Source organism: Cyprinodon tularosa, unplaced genomic scaffold (genome assembly GCF_016077235.1).
Source record: "Cyprinodon tularosa strain WSP-4 unplaced genomic scaffold, ASM1607723v1 ctg392, whole genome shotgun sequence".
NCBI classification, from domain to species: Eukaryota; Metazoa; Chordata; class Actinopteri; order Cyprinodontiformes; family Cyprinodontidae; genus Cyprinodon; species Cyprinodon tularosa.
The window spans coordinates 335,099-351,796 of record NW_024039110.1 but is presented as its reverse complement, the minus strand read 5'-3'; the positions used below and the strand labels follow the sequence as shown (position 1 = coordinate 351,796).

Below are 16,698 nucleotides of genomic sequence, written 5' to 3'. Positions count from 1 at the left end.
ATAGCATTTCATATACTTTAATGTGGGGATAGCCTATTAAATGTCCAATGACATAAACTAATGTTAAAATTATTAGTTCTCTTGCGATATGAGAGATTTCTGCAAAAAATTCCTTCATGCCTACAGCTATTAAAACTTATTGATAAAAAACAAACAAACTCTAGAGCTACGACTGTAATTAACATCGCTTTGTATGTTTCTCTAAATTTAAATTAATCGAATAAAACTGTTCCTGTAAGTTAAATGACCTTATAACACCTTCTTAGACATATCTTCTGTGTATTCTGTTCTCTTGTCTTACTTAATTTAAAAGGAAAGCTTGGAAATAAAGTAATTACTTTTCACTAAATCGCCGCCATGTTATCTGTTAGAAATTATTATGTTTAATAATTTATTTAGTTATACACACTTTTAGCGAAAAAAAATCATTTCTATTACAAAACAAAGATGTTCGAGTTTTTTTTTGTACTCTGAACGCACCACCAGCCCTTTTGATGACTAGCATCTACCCATAATGCACTGCGAAGGAGCATGGTTGACTTTCTTCTAGGAGTGTCAGTCCTGTGAGAATGAATCCGTCGTCCCTTCGCTGAAGCTGCTGATATTTCTTAGCGACTGATTTTAAAAGCTGTGAAGTAACTTTATATATGTTATTATTATGAAGCAATAATTTAATCGAGTGGAACCAGAAAACGTCTTTAAAACCCGGTGAGTGGTCGTTACTGAGGCTAAGCTAACAAGCTAGCCTGTCAGCAGCAGCATCAGTGACATGAATGTAAAGCAGCTCTTCTGTGTGTGAAATGCAGTGAGGCTGATCCTGTGAGGCTGTAGATGTTTACTCGGTGGTTGGAGTTGAGGCCCGTTATTCTACCCGGATTTAATCATCCCATTTGACAGCAGACGTCATCTGTCAGCTCTATGTCGGCCTAAGCTAACACCGAAAAATATTAGTTCATTTTTCCTCTTGGCGATCATATAAAGTGTCTCATATATAAACGTTTACATTGAATTTAGGCTGTTTAGTTTTTGTGAATAATCTTTAAATGCACCGCTTATATTCAGTTAAATCAACAACGCATGGTTATCTTTGAAATGTCGTGTATTAATTTGGATAATCCAGCTTAATCTCGATTATTATCACCACCACTAGATGAACTAATCAAATATTATTTGTAATATATCTCTTTTGTGTTGGGACAGAGTCTGTACTTGGTTATTTTTTCCGCATTATGGATTATTTAAGATAAATCGTTGACATATAACTGATTTCCCTGTAACATGTTAAAGTTGCAGGGCTTTCTGTCAGTTCAAACATTAAAATTCTTTAGACCAGGTCATTTTTTTGTTTCTTTCCCTGAAAATAACTTAATAATAAACAACTGCTGGTCTTCCCTGCAATGTTAAATTACTCTTATTTTACAGTGAATCGTTGTCAGGACTGGAGGCACCATGACACTATAGTTGAAGATTTCACTCCTATTTAATCTCAATAAAAATTAGGGCTGAAACAATTCACTGGATGAATCGATTTTGAAATAATTGTCAACTAATTCAGTAATCGATTAATCATTAACTGGGGCATAGAGATTCTAAAACATGCCTTTAGATGACAGAGCGACCCACTTTGATTAGTTATATCAAAATTGTAACAAAAATATACAGAAACATTTTGCATATAAGAGTTTTAAAAAAAAAATTTCTTCTGTCAATATGTCCTTTCAGGAACTCCTCAGGGGAAAAGGTTTAGTTTAACCTGGTTTAATTTGGTAAAAAATCTTTAACAACATTTGGCTATCTGATTATTAATCGAAAAATAATCAACAGATTGATCGATTTGCAAAACAATCGTTAGTTGTAGCCCTAATAAAAATAATAGCTTATGTTTTTAATTGCAGCTTAGATTTTAAATCGGCGTTAAGCTCCAATACTGAAACCCATCTATCTTTTATTCCTTACAACATGGATTGTTACTTTGAAACTAATGTTTTCAAAAGACTTAACTTATTCTAATGAGAATGACCCACAAAATAAAGCTCTTTAAAAAAACCTAAACAGAGCAACTTTGCTGGGATATGTTCAGCTCAGTCATCAGCTGACAATCTTTTCTTCGTATCTTGAATAGAAAGTTTAAACGTAAGTTTAAACTTGTTCAGTTCTTTTGCTTTTTTAAACACAGCACTGATTCAGAAAAGGCCTCATGTCTATAGTAATTTTAAATATTTTGTATAATTCACTGATAAGGAACTGAATATATAGTTGAAATATAGCTTAATCAGTTTAGCATAGAACAATAAGATTGTGGTTGTTGGCCAGTGTCCTGTTGCATCTCATTCTTATTGAATTTCAATTCTTAGACTCAGTTCTATTTAGTTAAGCACATGAAATAAATGAAATTATTAAAATAAACTGTATTTTAACTTTAGAAAGCAGACCTAACATGGTCATAATAATCCTATAGACATATAGAGCCAAAAAGAGGATGTGCTTATTCTTGGATCAAATATCATTTTTCTTTAGTATCAAGTTGAACCCGGGTTAAAATGAAGGAACTTCAGTTAATCTGACATAAAGACATCTAAACTGCATGGTAGTAGATTAAAGCCTCTGGTTGAAGGTTCTATTTTTTTATGAAATGTAGATATTTCCGAGCCCAAATCTCTCACTGCAGAACAAACCTTTGTGTGTAAATGAATAAATGCACATGTACCATTAAGATAATTCAAATAACCTTAATACTTCATGCCATCTTTCTGGCAACACATTTTTTAATGCATTTGGTGCAAAATTGAATGTGGCGTTTGAATCTGTAAATGGTATCTCTCCACAGGTTTTCAGGATGATAATTTAGATTAGATGAGTAACTCAAAAAAAGACCTAACACTGCATCTTAAACTCATTTCCTGTCACAGCAGCACCCTCTGGTGGTCGACCAAAGCCCAAGATGGCAACAGTTGGGGCCAAGCGCGAGGGACCGCAGTTCATCAGCGAAGTGGCCGTAAGGGGTAACGCGGCCGTGCTGGACTACTGCCGCACCTCCGTGTCCGCTCTTTCAGGAGCCACGGCCGGCATCCTGGGGCTGACTGGACTGTACGGCTTCATTTTCTATTTCCTCTCCTCCTTCCTGCTCTCTCTGCTGCTCATCCTCAAGGCTGGACGGAGGTGGAACAAGTGCTTTAAATCACGGCGGCTCCTCTTCACCGGAGGCCTCGTCGGGGGCCTTTTCACCTACGTCCTGTTCTGGACTTTCCTGTATGGAATGGTGCACGTATACTAAGACGATCGCCCACAATTAACCTTCATATGTTCCTGTTTGAAGCTATGTAAATCATTAGGTTTGTCTGGCCTGCTGTTTGTAGCACACCTCTGTAGTGAAAGCCTAAATGAGTAGATGTTTCACTGTAGGCAGGATTACGTGTCCTCCTTTTCCACTACACCTGCTCTGTGCTCAGCCCAGAGAGGCAATGACCACAATTAATCTCTTAGGTTTAGTAAAATCCTAATTAAGTCATGTAAGACATGAAGTTATTGCAACTGTGATTGGAATAAAAACATCTGTGCATGTTGCTTTGCATTCATCTGTTAATGCCTCGTACAGTAATTCAACATGGGTACATATGAACAAATGGAAGAAGAAAAAAAAAATGTTGCCATCCATTTTGACACAGACAAAACTGAGAGTCTCTGCTCCAATATTTACATAATCAAATAATTTGTGGCCACTGGCTGAAATTAAAGTTGCAGATGGAAAAGCAGCAGCTCATAAAAACCTTTCACAAAACGGTGAACTGAAAAACATTTTTACGTGTTTCTTCCAAGTATGAACATACTTACTTTTACTGTGTCTGCAAGTTACATTCAGGAGCTTTCACATCTTAGGAGAATGGGGATATTGACAATTGTTTACCTTACAATGAACAGTAAATTCAGTAGCCAGGAGGAGAGGATCATATTTGGCTCTAGAGAGACCAAGGATGTATATGAAGTAGATTTTTCTAAGCAGTTTAATGTATCGGTGCCAGGGAAAATGTTGACATCCAAAGGTTTGATGACTGTTTACAGGCAGCTGCTGCAGCATCTGACAATCAAATCAATTCGCTGACTTTCAATCGGGGCTCCAGTTAAAGGGTTGTATGAAGCTGGGTCCCTGTGTCACAATGATCAGCAGCCTGATTTTAAAGCATTGAAGCACACCATCTACCATGGTATAAAGAGTATATACCTCATGATGCAACAATCAAAAATGCAACCTCTATAGGCGCTGTTAATGTGCCTGTGAGGTTACCTTTGTGTTATGGAACTGCCTGTAGCTCATCCCTTGACTTACAAAGCTACACCTGATATAAACATGCTAGCTCCCTTTGAGCCCAATCATTTCCAGTCCCATTAATCTGTTGCGTCCTCATATGGTTTGATGAAAAATAACGATTTTTTTTCCAAAATATAAAGAAACCAAAACATCCATGTAGTTTTCCTCAAAAACCCAAAACATTGAACAGAATTATCAATAGCCCCGACGCTGCCACCTTTCTGGGTTATCAGCCCTCTGGTCTCTGTTGTGGGCTGCAGAGCACTGAGGTTTCCCCTGCGTGAATAAACCCTCAGTTAGCTCAGCCAGTGACTGGGCCAGCAGTCTGACACTGGGATCCACCACCTGCAGCGTTAAAGACACCTCTGGAGGCAGACTTCAGTCGCCTGCATTCCTAATTGTGTGAAGAGAAAGTGATGTGATGCTTTGGCACCGTGCCTTGTTTGGAGAGGATGGAGGAGTAGCGCTGCCCCGTGTTACGTGGAACGGTGGGACCCCGTTTCTCCAAGGCAGCAACGCTCTCAGCAGAAGGTTCCACTGTGAGTTCAGTTTCCTCCGGTGTTTTTAGGGAGTTGGCTGCTCCCTCTTCTGCTGCAGGTTTTCTGGATCTCTTATCTCGATTCCCATCCTTCTGTTTATTTTTCTCTTTTCTGTAAAAAATTAAATAAAAACAGCATGGATTTGAAAAGCTTCAGTGAAAGGTGATGGGTAGGAGGATTAAGCCAGAAAGCCTTACTTAAAGTTGATTATTTCAAATTTCCTCTCTCGGTAGAAGGAGCTGGTGTTCATCATGTACAGCAGTATCATATCACACACAAAGGCTCCCTGTAAGACCAAGGATGTTTCAAAAAGCTGCAGAAGTTCATAATATTCCGGTTATGAAAATGTGATAGAGTGCCCTGCTGTCAAAATAAACTTAGATGAATTTTAAGATTCTAAGTAAAAAACCAACAAAAACACTGCTTAATTGTGATTTGGAAGGAAAACCTTACATAGTTTGACAGAAAGGGCAACATGGAGACCAAGAAACTGCAACTGGTTTGGTTAAAAAGCAACATTTCGACTCACAGAGCTCTGTTCAGTCCATCTGAAAATTAAAACAGCTTGGAAAAACTGCAAACTATTGTAGTGGCCATGTGGACCACGGAGGCTCTGGAGGAGCTGCAAAGATCCACATCTTTTATCAATACTGCTACGATTAGCGATGCATGCTTCAAATCTGGCCTAATGACAGAGTGTCAAGAAAGTCCTTTTTGTTGAATTAAATGTATTTGGAGGTTCAATCAAGCAAAGCTTTAGCAGACAGGAATAATGGGCCATGAGCAGAGGAAATAAAAAAATTATTTTCCCCCCGGAAAACAAGCATTGCATGAAATTCCTTTAAAAACAAACTGACATGGTGACGCTATCCTGGTCCTGCTGTTCTTCAGAAAGAACAGATAGAAGTAGCCAGAGATGGCAAAAGTACCGTACTCACTTCCCGTACTTGAGTAAAAGTACAGATACTTGTATTAAAAAATACTCTGGTAACAGTGGAAGTACTGATTAAACTTCTTTACTCAAGTAAAAGTAACAAAGTACAGGCTTGTAAATTTACTTAAAGTATAAAAGTAAAAGTAGAAACCACTTTTTTCATGCCGTTGCCTACATTTTAAATGGATGTCTGCCAATAGGACTAGATCTCCGTTGTGTTCATTTTCAATCATCTCGTCGTCCATGCTACTAGGCTAACACCACCGCCACCAAGCTGCAATGATTTGCCGCGAATGAATACCGCCGAATCTGTCGATTCATCTTGTAGTGGTGAGTCAAATGCAGCGTAGATTCCCATCCAATTAGATTGAATTTGGTATTGATGACGTGAAAAATAATAACGGTAACTCCATTGAAATGATTCAAAACTAAAGTAACGAGCCAAAATGTAAGGAGTAGAAAGTACAGATATTTGTGTAAAAATGTAAGGAGTAGAAGTAAAAAGTCGCCATAAAAATAAGTAGTAAAGTAAAGTAAAAATATCAGAAAAATCTACTTGAGTACAGTAACGAAGTATTTGTACTTCGTTACTTCCCATCTCTGGAAGTAGCTAAATGCTCTGAAATACTAATTTACTGGAAGGAAACCAGCTAGAGGCAGGAAAATGTTCCAGCAACAACTCTAAACATATCTTCAGAGCTAAAGTGGAACTGCTTAGATTAAAGATTTATATATCAGAATGTCCTAGTCAAAGTCCGGTCAAAGTTTTAAAAATGCTGTTAACAGATGCCATCCAATCAGACTGAATTCAAGATTTTTTTGCAGATAAATTAGGAATTTTTTGACAGAATTAAAAAAAAAAGTCAGCCTGAATAGTTTTCTTTAAAAATGCTAAAACTAGGTGTAGTTTTCCTTCCCTTCTACAACAATGCGTTACATTTAGCTTGTCTATTTCATTAGATGGAATAAAAACCCCTAAAGTATCGATCTGTAATGTAACTCAAAGAAAAACCTAAGATGGATAAAGAATGTTTGTATTGCGGTGCCCGATAAATGCATAAATAATTTACTTACTATACCCATCAGAGCAACACCAGAGCCAATCGCAATTATTGTGGGAACGATGCTGAACTTCCCAGCCTGCAAAACATTAATATGATTATTTTTAAAGGAACACATCCACGTGGTTAAGTACTGAACACTATACTATTATTACTAATATGTGGTTGGACAGATCACTTGGGTTTTGTTGACAGTTTCTTTTAATTTTATTTCAACTGCCCATTAGAAAGATTAAATGCTCCATTCAACGTTTTTTTAACCCACTATTTTCATAACGAAATGCTAACGTTAAATCTTCACCTTTCCGTTTATCATGATGTCAAATCGAATCCCATACACCTTGTATAGTGTGCGATAAGTTTCTCCCTCTGGATCTTTGTAGTACCTTGCATATCTGGATGGAGGGGGAAGAAACAAAAACAGCTAAAGGGAATAAATGTGTTAAAAAGGAGAAAGGGAAGCAGAGTAGAAACCATTTAAAGGACGCACCTGAAGTTGTAACCTGATGAGACAGAGTTGTTCAAATTCATGTCCAAACGGGTGAAGCTGTACTTCGGATTGCACTGTGAGGCGTCCTTATCCAGATCGCAGTTCCACTCTATGAGGATACCGATAGAGCCGCCCTAATAGACAGAGTTAGCTTATGGTTAAATCACTCAAAGGAGTCGTCACCCAGGATTCTGACTCTTTGATGTTAAATATGCTGCTGATGTTCAGTTAAAACCTGACAGACAATCCAGAGTCATACAGTGGCTTGTTTTTTATTTTTATTTTTTCATGTGTTTAAACCAGAAAAGTCCACAAGAGCTCGGTCTATACAGAAAACAATTTTGGTCCTTCTTGATCAGTGTAATTAATGTTTCTATTGGTGCTAACATCAGCCTGGTTTGCTATCTGCAGATCCCTCTCTATGCCACCAAATGGGACAATTCCAACTATCATGGAGTCACCTGCAGGCAGTCGGTAACAGGGGCAGCTCTAGAAAATGTTCATAGGGGGGCCAATTAGGGGCCAATATGCACTTAGGGGTAAAAACTAAGGCACCTTCAGACAGAACACATTGTGAGCTTTCTATTAAATGAGAATCTGTAAATATTTATACATCAGTGCTTCTTTAAATGAATTTATGGTTCTACATAATATATATATATATAAAAAACAGGTTGATCAGTTCTTGATTTATAATTGCATAGAAGATTCCTACATGACTTCAGAGACAAACTCTTCCCTCATGACCCTCATGAAACAAACCTTTGTATCAGAGCATGAATTCCGCATTGGTCCCCTTTAACTGTAGTATACTGCTTTAAATATTTAATTGCTTTTTTGTTGTTGTCAGTTTTTGGTTAATGTACAAACTTGAAAATGTCAAAGTAGAACATTCAACGTGGTGGCATCACTGCTGCCACCTTCTGGTTTGAAGGAGAATTGCTTGTTCCAGAGGCAGTAACTTAAATTCACATGACTCCAACCATTGGTTTATAAATTGTCAAACTATTCTAAACGCTCCACGACTAACTGCTAAGGTTGCTAACGCTACATCCATAGGAGTGCACGGAAACACACAGGTCAAATTCTTGTGCATATCCCCGTGAGAACAAAAAGAGATGTTAAAAAATGTGAGAAACTACTCCATTAATTTTTTAGTCTGTTAAAATAGGTGAAATATATATTTAATAATTAGTATACAAGTCTAATACCAGATTATGAGTGCTTTTAATAATCTCAAATCAAGCAGCATTGGATTAAGAAGCTAAAGGTTAATGCTGGAGGATCCAGAGTCACCAGATGTGAAGAAATAGAGTAGGCTAAATGAATGGTGATCAAGTCTGTTAATGTAGTCAATTAAATGCAGCTATTTAAAACCTAAAACCCCTCTATCAGCCATAAACATTTCCTTTACATATTTAAGAAGGTCTTTTTATTTTTCTTAACCAAAATTTGTAAAACTATGGATTTGGCAGCTACAGACAGAAGAACGCAGAGACACAGAGAAATGGCCAAAATGAACAGACCAGCCAGGATAGGAGGCAAAATAAAAATCCAGGAACAAGCTGACAGTGTACTCTATGCAAAACTCCACTACTTCCTGAATTTAAAGCAGCTCTTTTGTTTCCTGTCTTTCATTACTAGATGAACAGATTAATATAGGTGTGTCTGGTGATGGTTACTGAAGTCAGGCACACCTAGATTAATCTGTTCATCCAGTAGAAAAAGACAGGAAACTAAAGAGCTGCTTTAAATGTCTGTTATATGTCTCAAATGTCTATTAATCACTGTTCCAAACAACCTCAATAAGTTGTTAAATTCATGCTGATTTTTGCACAGTTTCTGTCTAAGTTAAATCTGCTGCTGTCATTTTGCACATCTCTGGTGTTGCTGCAATTTTCTTTCACATATCTATTACGGAAAGTGTCTCTAATGTTATGCTCTCTCTGCTTTTTCTCATAGTAGCTTCATCTGTTCTGTTCTTGTTTGGCTGTGACTCCATCCTGGAGAGAAATATCAGCTGTGCTGCTGCCATCAACACAATAGTTCATAGATGTTTGAGATCGGCCTGTTTTTCAGTGTAGTCCTGTTTCTCTGACTGTTTCCTGTTTCACTGGATGTGTTCTCTTCATCCTCTGACATGGGAGCTGGCTCGGAGCTTGTCTGCCTGGCTGTGTGTTTCCTGGACGGGGTCGCCTTTAACAGTTGACTTTTGTATCTCTGCTTCTTACTGTACATCTACTTGAGGTCTCCTTGAATCCCAGTCGGCCTCGGCAGATGGCCGCTCACACTGAGCCTGGTTCTGCTGGAGGTTTCTTCCTGTTCAAAGGGAGTTTTTCCTCTCCACTGTCGCTACAACTATGCTTAGTGTGAGGGATTCCCTTCAAATCAATGAGTTGATCCAATCAACTTGATTTCCTAGATGAAAAACTTTGAATCAATTTGACTGTATGATCTGGTTTAATTGTTAAGTGCATTGAGATGACATGTGTTGTTAATTGGCGCATTATAAATAAACTGAATTGAATTAAAAATGTCCACAGCTTTATATTTATTAGTCTCCATATACACAGTGTTTATATTGTAAAAACACTATACAGTACAGTATTTTATTTGTTTATTTTTTAACTCTGCCACTTATTCTATTATTTTTATACACTTTTAGGGTCCACATTTGTGTGACCATTTTTTTGCTATAACCTTTTGCTGCTGAAACACCACAATTTCCCCATTGAGGGACAAAAAGGGGATTTTCTATTCTATTGTATTCCATTTGCTATTTCATATTGAGGAAGGAGTGGAGTCGTGCATAGAGCCCATTAGATATTTTTTTCCTATATCAGCTCTGGGCAGTGATCAGAGCCACTTCTTTAAAATAATATATCTTTGATAAATTCAACAATTTGTAATGTTCCTGTACTGGTTTCAATAAAACCATCAGAGAAAACAAAACTAGAGCAAAGGGGCAAAGTCTCTGACATAAAACAATGGCTAATAGTTAACTATACTCAGTGAAACCATCCATGCCCACACAAACTCTTGCATACAATTATCGTCCTTCAACAAAAAGCACATCAGCATAAGATGCTGAACTGAACACCTTAGGAATGCTATGAGAAAAATCAGTTCCCTCTCTCTCTACCTTTATGGCCATTTCATGGAAGTCGTGTCCAGTTCTGCTGACCAGATCTCTGAGGCGGAAGATGGGGCAGTAGGGGTGATTCACATCATGGAAGCATCTCTTTAGGTAGCCTTCATCAGACGTTTCAAGGACATTTGACCTAAAAATTAAAGAAAGCAAATATAATTTAACCCCCCACTTTCTTTTGCATTTTATTCCTTCACTAATTTCTCTTCTGATATGTTTCCTCTCATTCAACATCCTGCAGAATTTGTGTGCATGTTACAGAAAGTGATTTATATGAATAACTGACTGCAAGCTTCTTTAATCTCAAGCAATCCAACCTCCGAAGATTAGCTGCAAACTTTAAAAAGTGTTGAACTAGTAATATTTCTTATTTAAGACCTGCTGTAACCAGAACACCCACTCCAGCAGCGGCATACAGGATTCCCAGTGTAACTGAACGCGTCTCGCTGTCATGGGTGTAGTGTTGCCAGCCGTTTTTAGTGGCAATTATCAAGTGGCGTCAAATGACTTCCATACTCCCATCATGTCCTGGCGTATTGTGGTTAATAAAGAAGATGCATTTGAAGATGGATTAGGCACAGCCATCAGGGCCGCTCTGCTCTTCTAAAGGGACGCGGACAGCAAACATCACCCGGCTGGGGCATGGATCCAGCTCTCTGGGCAAACCCCGTCTGATCTAACACCTGTCCACACCGAGGGCCGCTGTCAAGGACGTCTCAGATGACTGTTTCACTGTCTCGCTGGGAGCAATGCACAGCCCAGTATAAATAGAGGACTCGGCACCCCAAAGCTATTTAAGGCAGCCATTGAAATATGTATAACCCCCGCTGCTCCATCTCACTCTATGCTGCAGTGCTTTAAGAACCTCCTCGGTGGACACTTATAGCTACTTACTTTGAGAATTCAAATTTGGGGAACCTGATGAAGTTCTTGATGTAGATGGTGAAGTTTTCTGCTTCGCTCAGTAAGGGCCCTCTGGGGACACAAATAGAAAAGGGGGCTTTTTGAGGACAGCTAAAAGAAAGTGCAGGGGCTGCATTTGAAATGACACCTCTGGTGTATTTCTGACGGATATGAGTGAGTGTTAAGACAGCAGCACACAGCAGGAGGAACCTCACGTTGGTCTCTGGCTATATTCAACAGGACACCAAGCATGGATCTCACAGGTCCCCGTGTTGTTCAGGCACAAACCGGTCTTTATTCCTGTTAGACACAACATCACTTCTTTTCAATAGAGCACTTATAGTTGCAATGGAAAGTTAAAAGATAATAAAACTGAAAGAATCTCCAGTATCTACAAATAAATGTCAAACTTATAAAAAATTTTAAAAAACAGCAGCATCTTCCCCAACAGGGAAATTTTTTTTTATATTTTACTTTCAAAATTTGATGATTAGAAGCGGATAACTAATAATTTAATTTAAGTTGCTTTAACAGGTAATCTGCCTTGGTTGTAAATAGGTTTAAACAATAAGCCACAGCAGCCCTCAGCATCATGCTTCTGAACACGTCCGTCAAAGCAAGACAAAATTGGTTTTCCACAAATAGATTTTATTTGAATGTAAAAATAAAACACGTTTCATTCAGTAATTTTAGACCCAGCCCAAAACACAGAGAGGTGCACAAGTATGTTTTCCCCCAGTTTGATTCTGTCATTTATTGTTTTTAGACAGAATTCAAACATCTTTCATTGCATTTCTATTCCCTATTTTTTTGTTTCACATTTCTTAACTTGTTTTAGTTTTTTAACATTTCAGTAAAACTATGTCACCCCTGAAACTTCTTAAAGAGAAAGTCAGATCATATCTGTAGATTCTACAAATAATACAGATTTATTTGAACGGAATAAACAGAAGAATGGGAAGCTCTTAAGCTTGAAATATAACAATATCTGTTCTTCACATTGCAGAGTTTTGATTTATTCACCACCACTAGTAGTAAAACATGATGGTTGATTAAAAAAAATTTTTTTTTGAAAACTCCTTAAACTTTTTGAAAGTAGTCATACCACAGGGGTGTTAAATCTATGATGATCTGAAGCATTTTTAAGTTTTAATCCAAACCTAAAAATGCACAGCTATTGCAAAGAGCAATATATGTAGTACCTCCATATTGGCTTCAAATGGTTAAATTGCTGTATTTTTAATATGAATAATAAGGAACTTTTAAATCAGTATTTGGCATTAACTAAATTCAGACCAGTTGGAGTAATTTTGTTTTATAGACAAACATTTCTCAAAAATTGTCAAATTTATAGTTGCAAAGTTTCAGACTCCACAATGAACGATCTTTACCGTTTCCAGCTATAACACTTTCCCCCTCAGGGCAGTCGTCGTCGCTTTGACACCGTCCATCTGGTACTTTGATGCTCTGAAAGGTAGAAAGGGTCTTTAAGAATATAAATGGTATTTAAAAAAAAAAAAAAAAAAAAAACAGCATAAAGAAATCTCACCTCAGCGCAGAATCCCAGCCTCTGATTTGGGGTCTCTACATAATTTGTTATTACAAAAAACACCTGCTCACCCTGCAGAATTCAATTAGATTTAGGAAAGGAAAGAAAAACAGGTTAATCCCATTACAAACCAGGAGAAGCTCAATACTGTTCAATCAGTTTAGATGGAGGCTAATGCTACATGACAGATAAAGACAGCCTCCTTTTGGGGTTTGGTGGCAGACAACGAGACGGTGTCATTAAAACCTTTTCCTTCAAATTATAAACATTGACTTCACAAGGATTTTACAGGATAAGCCGTCATAAATTAGTGTAGTACTGTATATTTAAAGGGAAATGACTGAGGTTTCAATATGTTATACAGAAATGTGCATTATCGCCACATCCCACATGACTTTAATAATCCTGAATAAAAGCCAGCGACCCTCACAGATTTCAGTCTCTAAACAAAAACAAGATATTCTGCAAATAGCTCAGATGTTTATTAGAGAACATTCAAAGCGTTCAATGAGAAGGATGCAGAGGCACAGCTGGAGGAGCTGACAGGACAAATATGACATTGTTGTCGGAAAATTTAGATTTTTCTTATTTCATATATTAATTTATCCTATTTACTCACTATAAAGGTTTTCGCTCAGTCTGTTTCACCTTTAAGGCCACACAATTCTCTGTGTGAGGATGTTTATAGACCAGACATAGCTTCTTCCCATAACAAGCCACATTCTTTCTCAAGGTTTATTCATAACATGTTACTGTTTAACCAAAGTGTATGTAATCTGTTTTGTCTCTAACTACTTTTCCATTGTTGTGAGTAAGGGGGAACAAACGCTGCTCATGCAGAACAGGGCAGAATGCTGTGCCCTAAGGTTTGTATGATGAACTGTTCTCTCTTTGCAAAGATATGAATAAATGTGCCAACTGAGTGAAATCCATCGATCTCCTTTTATTTAACTAGGATGATTAGTTGAATACTTTTTTCCCCAAAACAGACATCAATCCTGCATAAATACCATAGATTTGTCTTTGGTCCAAATACATCTGAATCAAATGGCTGAAATATCTCTGCAGCATGCAGTCAGGTTCTCTAGAGTAATCTTAATCTTCTAATAAATTGATTCAGGTATGTTGGAACAAGGACATATGTAAAGGTTGGGTCATTTTCTATCCCTGAACTATGGGTACGCCCCAAACACTGACCTGCTTGACCAATAAACTAAACGTCCCATCCTGGGAAAACCAACAAAAAAAACAAAGCACATCATCCTAAAAACCTCATCCCAGCATGGTGGCAGTAGCATGATGCTGTGGAGACTGAAAGGCTGGAAGTAAAGGTAGGATAATCCAGAGGGGATATCAGTTTGGTGGAGAAGACTTAAATCTGGGACAGATGTTCGACATCTGGCACCGTACAGCTGCAGTACATCAGGAGTTACTTCCTGCCACTCTTAGATTCACTTTTCTCCAACACATCTAAACCAAAGGGCTGGATTTCCTCATCAGCATGTCGCTACGCTCTGCAGAGACCTGGCAAGGAGCCATTGATCTGATTCAGCTGTGTTGGAGAAGAGATGCATTTCAAACTGAAGGATAGAATGCAGTTTCATTTAGACATCCAGTAAAAAGCTCCTTAAATATCATTTAAAACACTGAAAAAGAATTATTGCAGGGAGGGTTTGCTGAAGATTGGGTTTTAGAAATCCTGGGTTACATTCAAAGCATATTCGTAAGATAGAATGGCCTAGTCAAAGTCCATGCCTAAAAACACACATATTCCCTGTTCAATATAACAAAGCTTTGAGCTACTTGTCAAAGTAAAAATCTATTTCTTGGGCTTATAGCTCAGAGTGACACCAGTTTATCACTTTTTGTTCTTAGATGTTTGCTAATAACTGATAAACTAGCTCAATGTGTGATTCAACTTGCTCTAAACATTAAGAGTGCTTTATTTTTCAATGTTTGTTGTGAAACACAATGAATTTACAGCATTTTTCCCAGCTTGATAATTGCTGCCCTTTAAAATGAAGCCCATCTCCCCCAAAGGGGAAGATAAAACCTCATTTTTAAAAGCACTATAGGTCATTTAAATTTTTTTATTATACAATTTAAGTGAGGGAGAAAAAAAAAAAGTTTAATTGGATGAGATTTTTAAAATATATCACTCAGCCCAATGAACAAAGTCGTAGATGCATACTGATAAAAAAAAAGCATTTAAAATGAAGTCACAGTGCATTAACTTAATCGTTTTCATAATTGATTTTTTTCCTTATTTTTCTATAGTTTAACGTCTATTAAAATATTTTGAAGTTTGTGGTTAAAGTGTTAAAAAGGTTTAAGGGGAATTATTCCTTGTAGACCGGAGGTCTTCAACAGGGGGTCCATGAAGATACTGCATGGGGGTCGCAATAAGTTTTGGTTGATTAGACTTGTTTTTATATTCCCCCCTGCAAATTTTTCCACTAATTGAAATGTCAAATTTAAATCCACATTAACATGAATTCAACACATTGTAGTAAACAGATAAATGGAGGCAGAAGATGTCTTTCATTCATCAGTGCACACATTCAGCGACACACAGGAGCTCTTTCAAGCTGGGCACCGTTTCATTCACAACACCTGTCCCATCAACCAGTAATCAGAATCAAAAATACTTTAATAATCCCAGGGCCAAATTACTTTAGTTACATTACGTCTGTAATAGAGTGACTATAGGACCAGTTTGATATAACACAATTTCATGCAATATATATAATTATGGGGTCCCTGCTCCATCTCATCATCAGTTTGGGGAACCCTAAGCTGGAAAACGTTGAGGACCCCTGTTGTAGAAGGAAGACAGACTCACATTCGGAGGGATTACGTAATCCTCTGGACTCCACAGGTAAGGTCCTGTCTCTGAATGGTTGGTCAGAGACACACCTTTAAGCTTGGTGATGACTGAAGCCTGAATGGCCTCCTCTCTCTCCTGGTACCCTTTCTTCATCACGAACACCCACCTGAAACATCATCATCATCAGTCATTGTGTTTTCAAACATTTTTCTGTGTTATTAGCTGTCAGGGGCCATATTGTTCTCTGGTGGTAACATGTCCAGGAAGAACATTGTTTACAGAGTCTTTGCAGAAGCCAGGGTGCAGCTGGTTAGAAATGATTTGTCTATGCAGATGCATGCCCCAGGAGCTGCACAGTGCATGAACCTGAGCCCTGCATGCCATTAGGAAAACCACTTTACAACAGCCACAGTCATTCCTCTGGACTTTGGAATAAAGATGACTCTACATTTAGTTTTATTTCATCTACTTTAGAGAGCATCCAACCTAATCAGTTATTTATTTTCACAAATCCTCAAATAAACTAACCACCATCTAAACTGAACATTAATAATTATTTGTTACTCGGACGTCACCAGCTGTTTTAAATTGTCTCATAATATTTCCTATTTTTAACTTAGTCGTGAACTCTCTGCGTCTTTAATCCACGCAACAGATCTCACCCGATAATGTATCCGAGCACGGCCAGCTGATAGAGGCGAAACAATATCCCGATCTTCCTGTTTTCGGCGATGACATATTTCTCCGTCTTGTAATTGAGGAGAGAAAAGAAGAAGCCTCCCCAGCCAGCCATTTGTCGCGGCTGTGTGAAGCAGAGTGAGCAGGCAGGCTGTGTCTCCCCGCTGATCAGCTGCAGCTGGGTCACCTGTCAGCGGAGGGACAGCCAGGGGCCGCTCCTGGCATCCCGCAATGCAGCCTGGGGCACCCGGGGCTTTATTTCA

General features: G+C 38.0%; 2 protein-coding genes across 3 annotated transcripts; one reads left to right on the top strand and one right to left on the bottom strand.

Moving 5' to 3' along the window:
- Positions 1-505: 505 nt before the first annotated feature.
- On the top strand, positions 506-3,571 carry emc6 (ER membrane protein complex subunit 6). 2 transcript variants are annotated; one of them, XM_038297618.1, is made up of 2 exons: positions 506-708; positions 2,913-3,571. In XM_038297618.1, the coding sequence occupies exon 2, from the start codon at positions 2,942-2,944 to the stop codon at positions 3,272-3,274; it is 333 nt and encodes a 110-aa protein (XP_038153546.1). In that variant the 5' UTR covers positions 506-708; positions 2,913-2,941; the 3' UTR covers positions 3,275-3,571. The 2 variants fall into 2 exon arrangements, with proteins under 2 accessions (XP_038153546.1, XP_038153545.1); XM_038297617.1 differs by having other exon boundaries at positions 2,910-3,571.
- A 57-nt stretch (positions 3,572-3,628) lies between these two features.
- p2rx5 (purinergic receptor P2X, ligand-gated ion channel, 5) lies at positions 3,629-16,698 on the bottom strand. The gene is made up of 12 exons (XM_038297616.1): positions 16,420-16,698; positions 15,773-15,923; positions 12,931-13,002; positions 12,773-12,848; positions 11,597-11,681; positions 11,373-11,453; positions 10,473-10,611; positions 7,331-7,464; positions 7,142-7,235; positions 6,854-6,919; positions 5,043-5,131; positions 3,629-4,956 (listed from the first exon to the last, which is right to left on the bottom strand). The coding sequence occupies exons 1-12, from the start codon at positions 16,548-16,550 to the stop codon at positions 4,701-4,703; spliced, it is 1,374 nt and encodes a 457-aa protein (XP_038153544.1). The 5' UTR covers positions 16,551-16,698; the 3' UTR covers positions 3,629-4,700.

Excerpts from the sequence above, each read along its gene's own strand:
- emc6 (XM_038297618.1), top strand. The coding sequence starts at position 2,942 with ATGGCAACAGTTGGGGCCAAGCGCGAGGGACCGCAGTTCATCAGCGAA.
- p2rx5 (XM_038297616.1), bottom strand. The coding sequence starts at position 16,550 with ATGGCTGGCTGGGGAGGCTTCTTCTTTTCTCTCCTCAATTACAAGACG. Across the intron at positions 13,003-15,772 it reads ATTACGTAATCCCTCCGAAT|GGTGAGCAGGTGTTTTTTGT; the intron begins GTGAGTCTGTCT and ends TGAATTCTGCAG. Across the intron at positions 5,132-6,853 it reads GTGTTGCTCTGATGGGTATA|GGAGCCTTTGTGTGTGATAT; the intron begins GTAAGTAAATTA and ends TTGGTCTTACAG.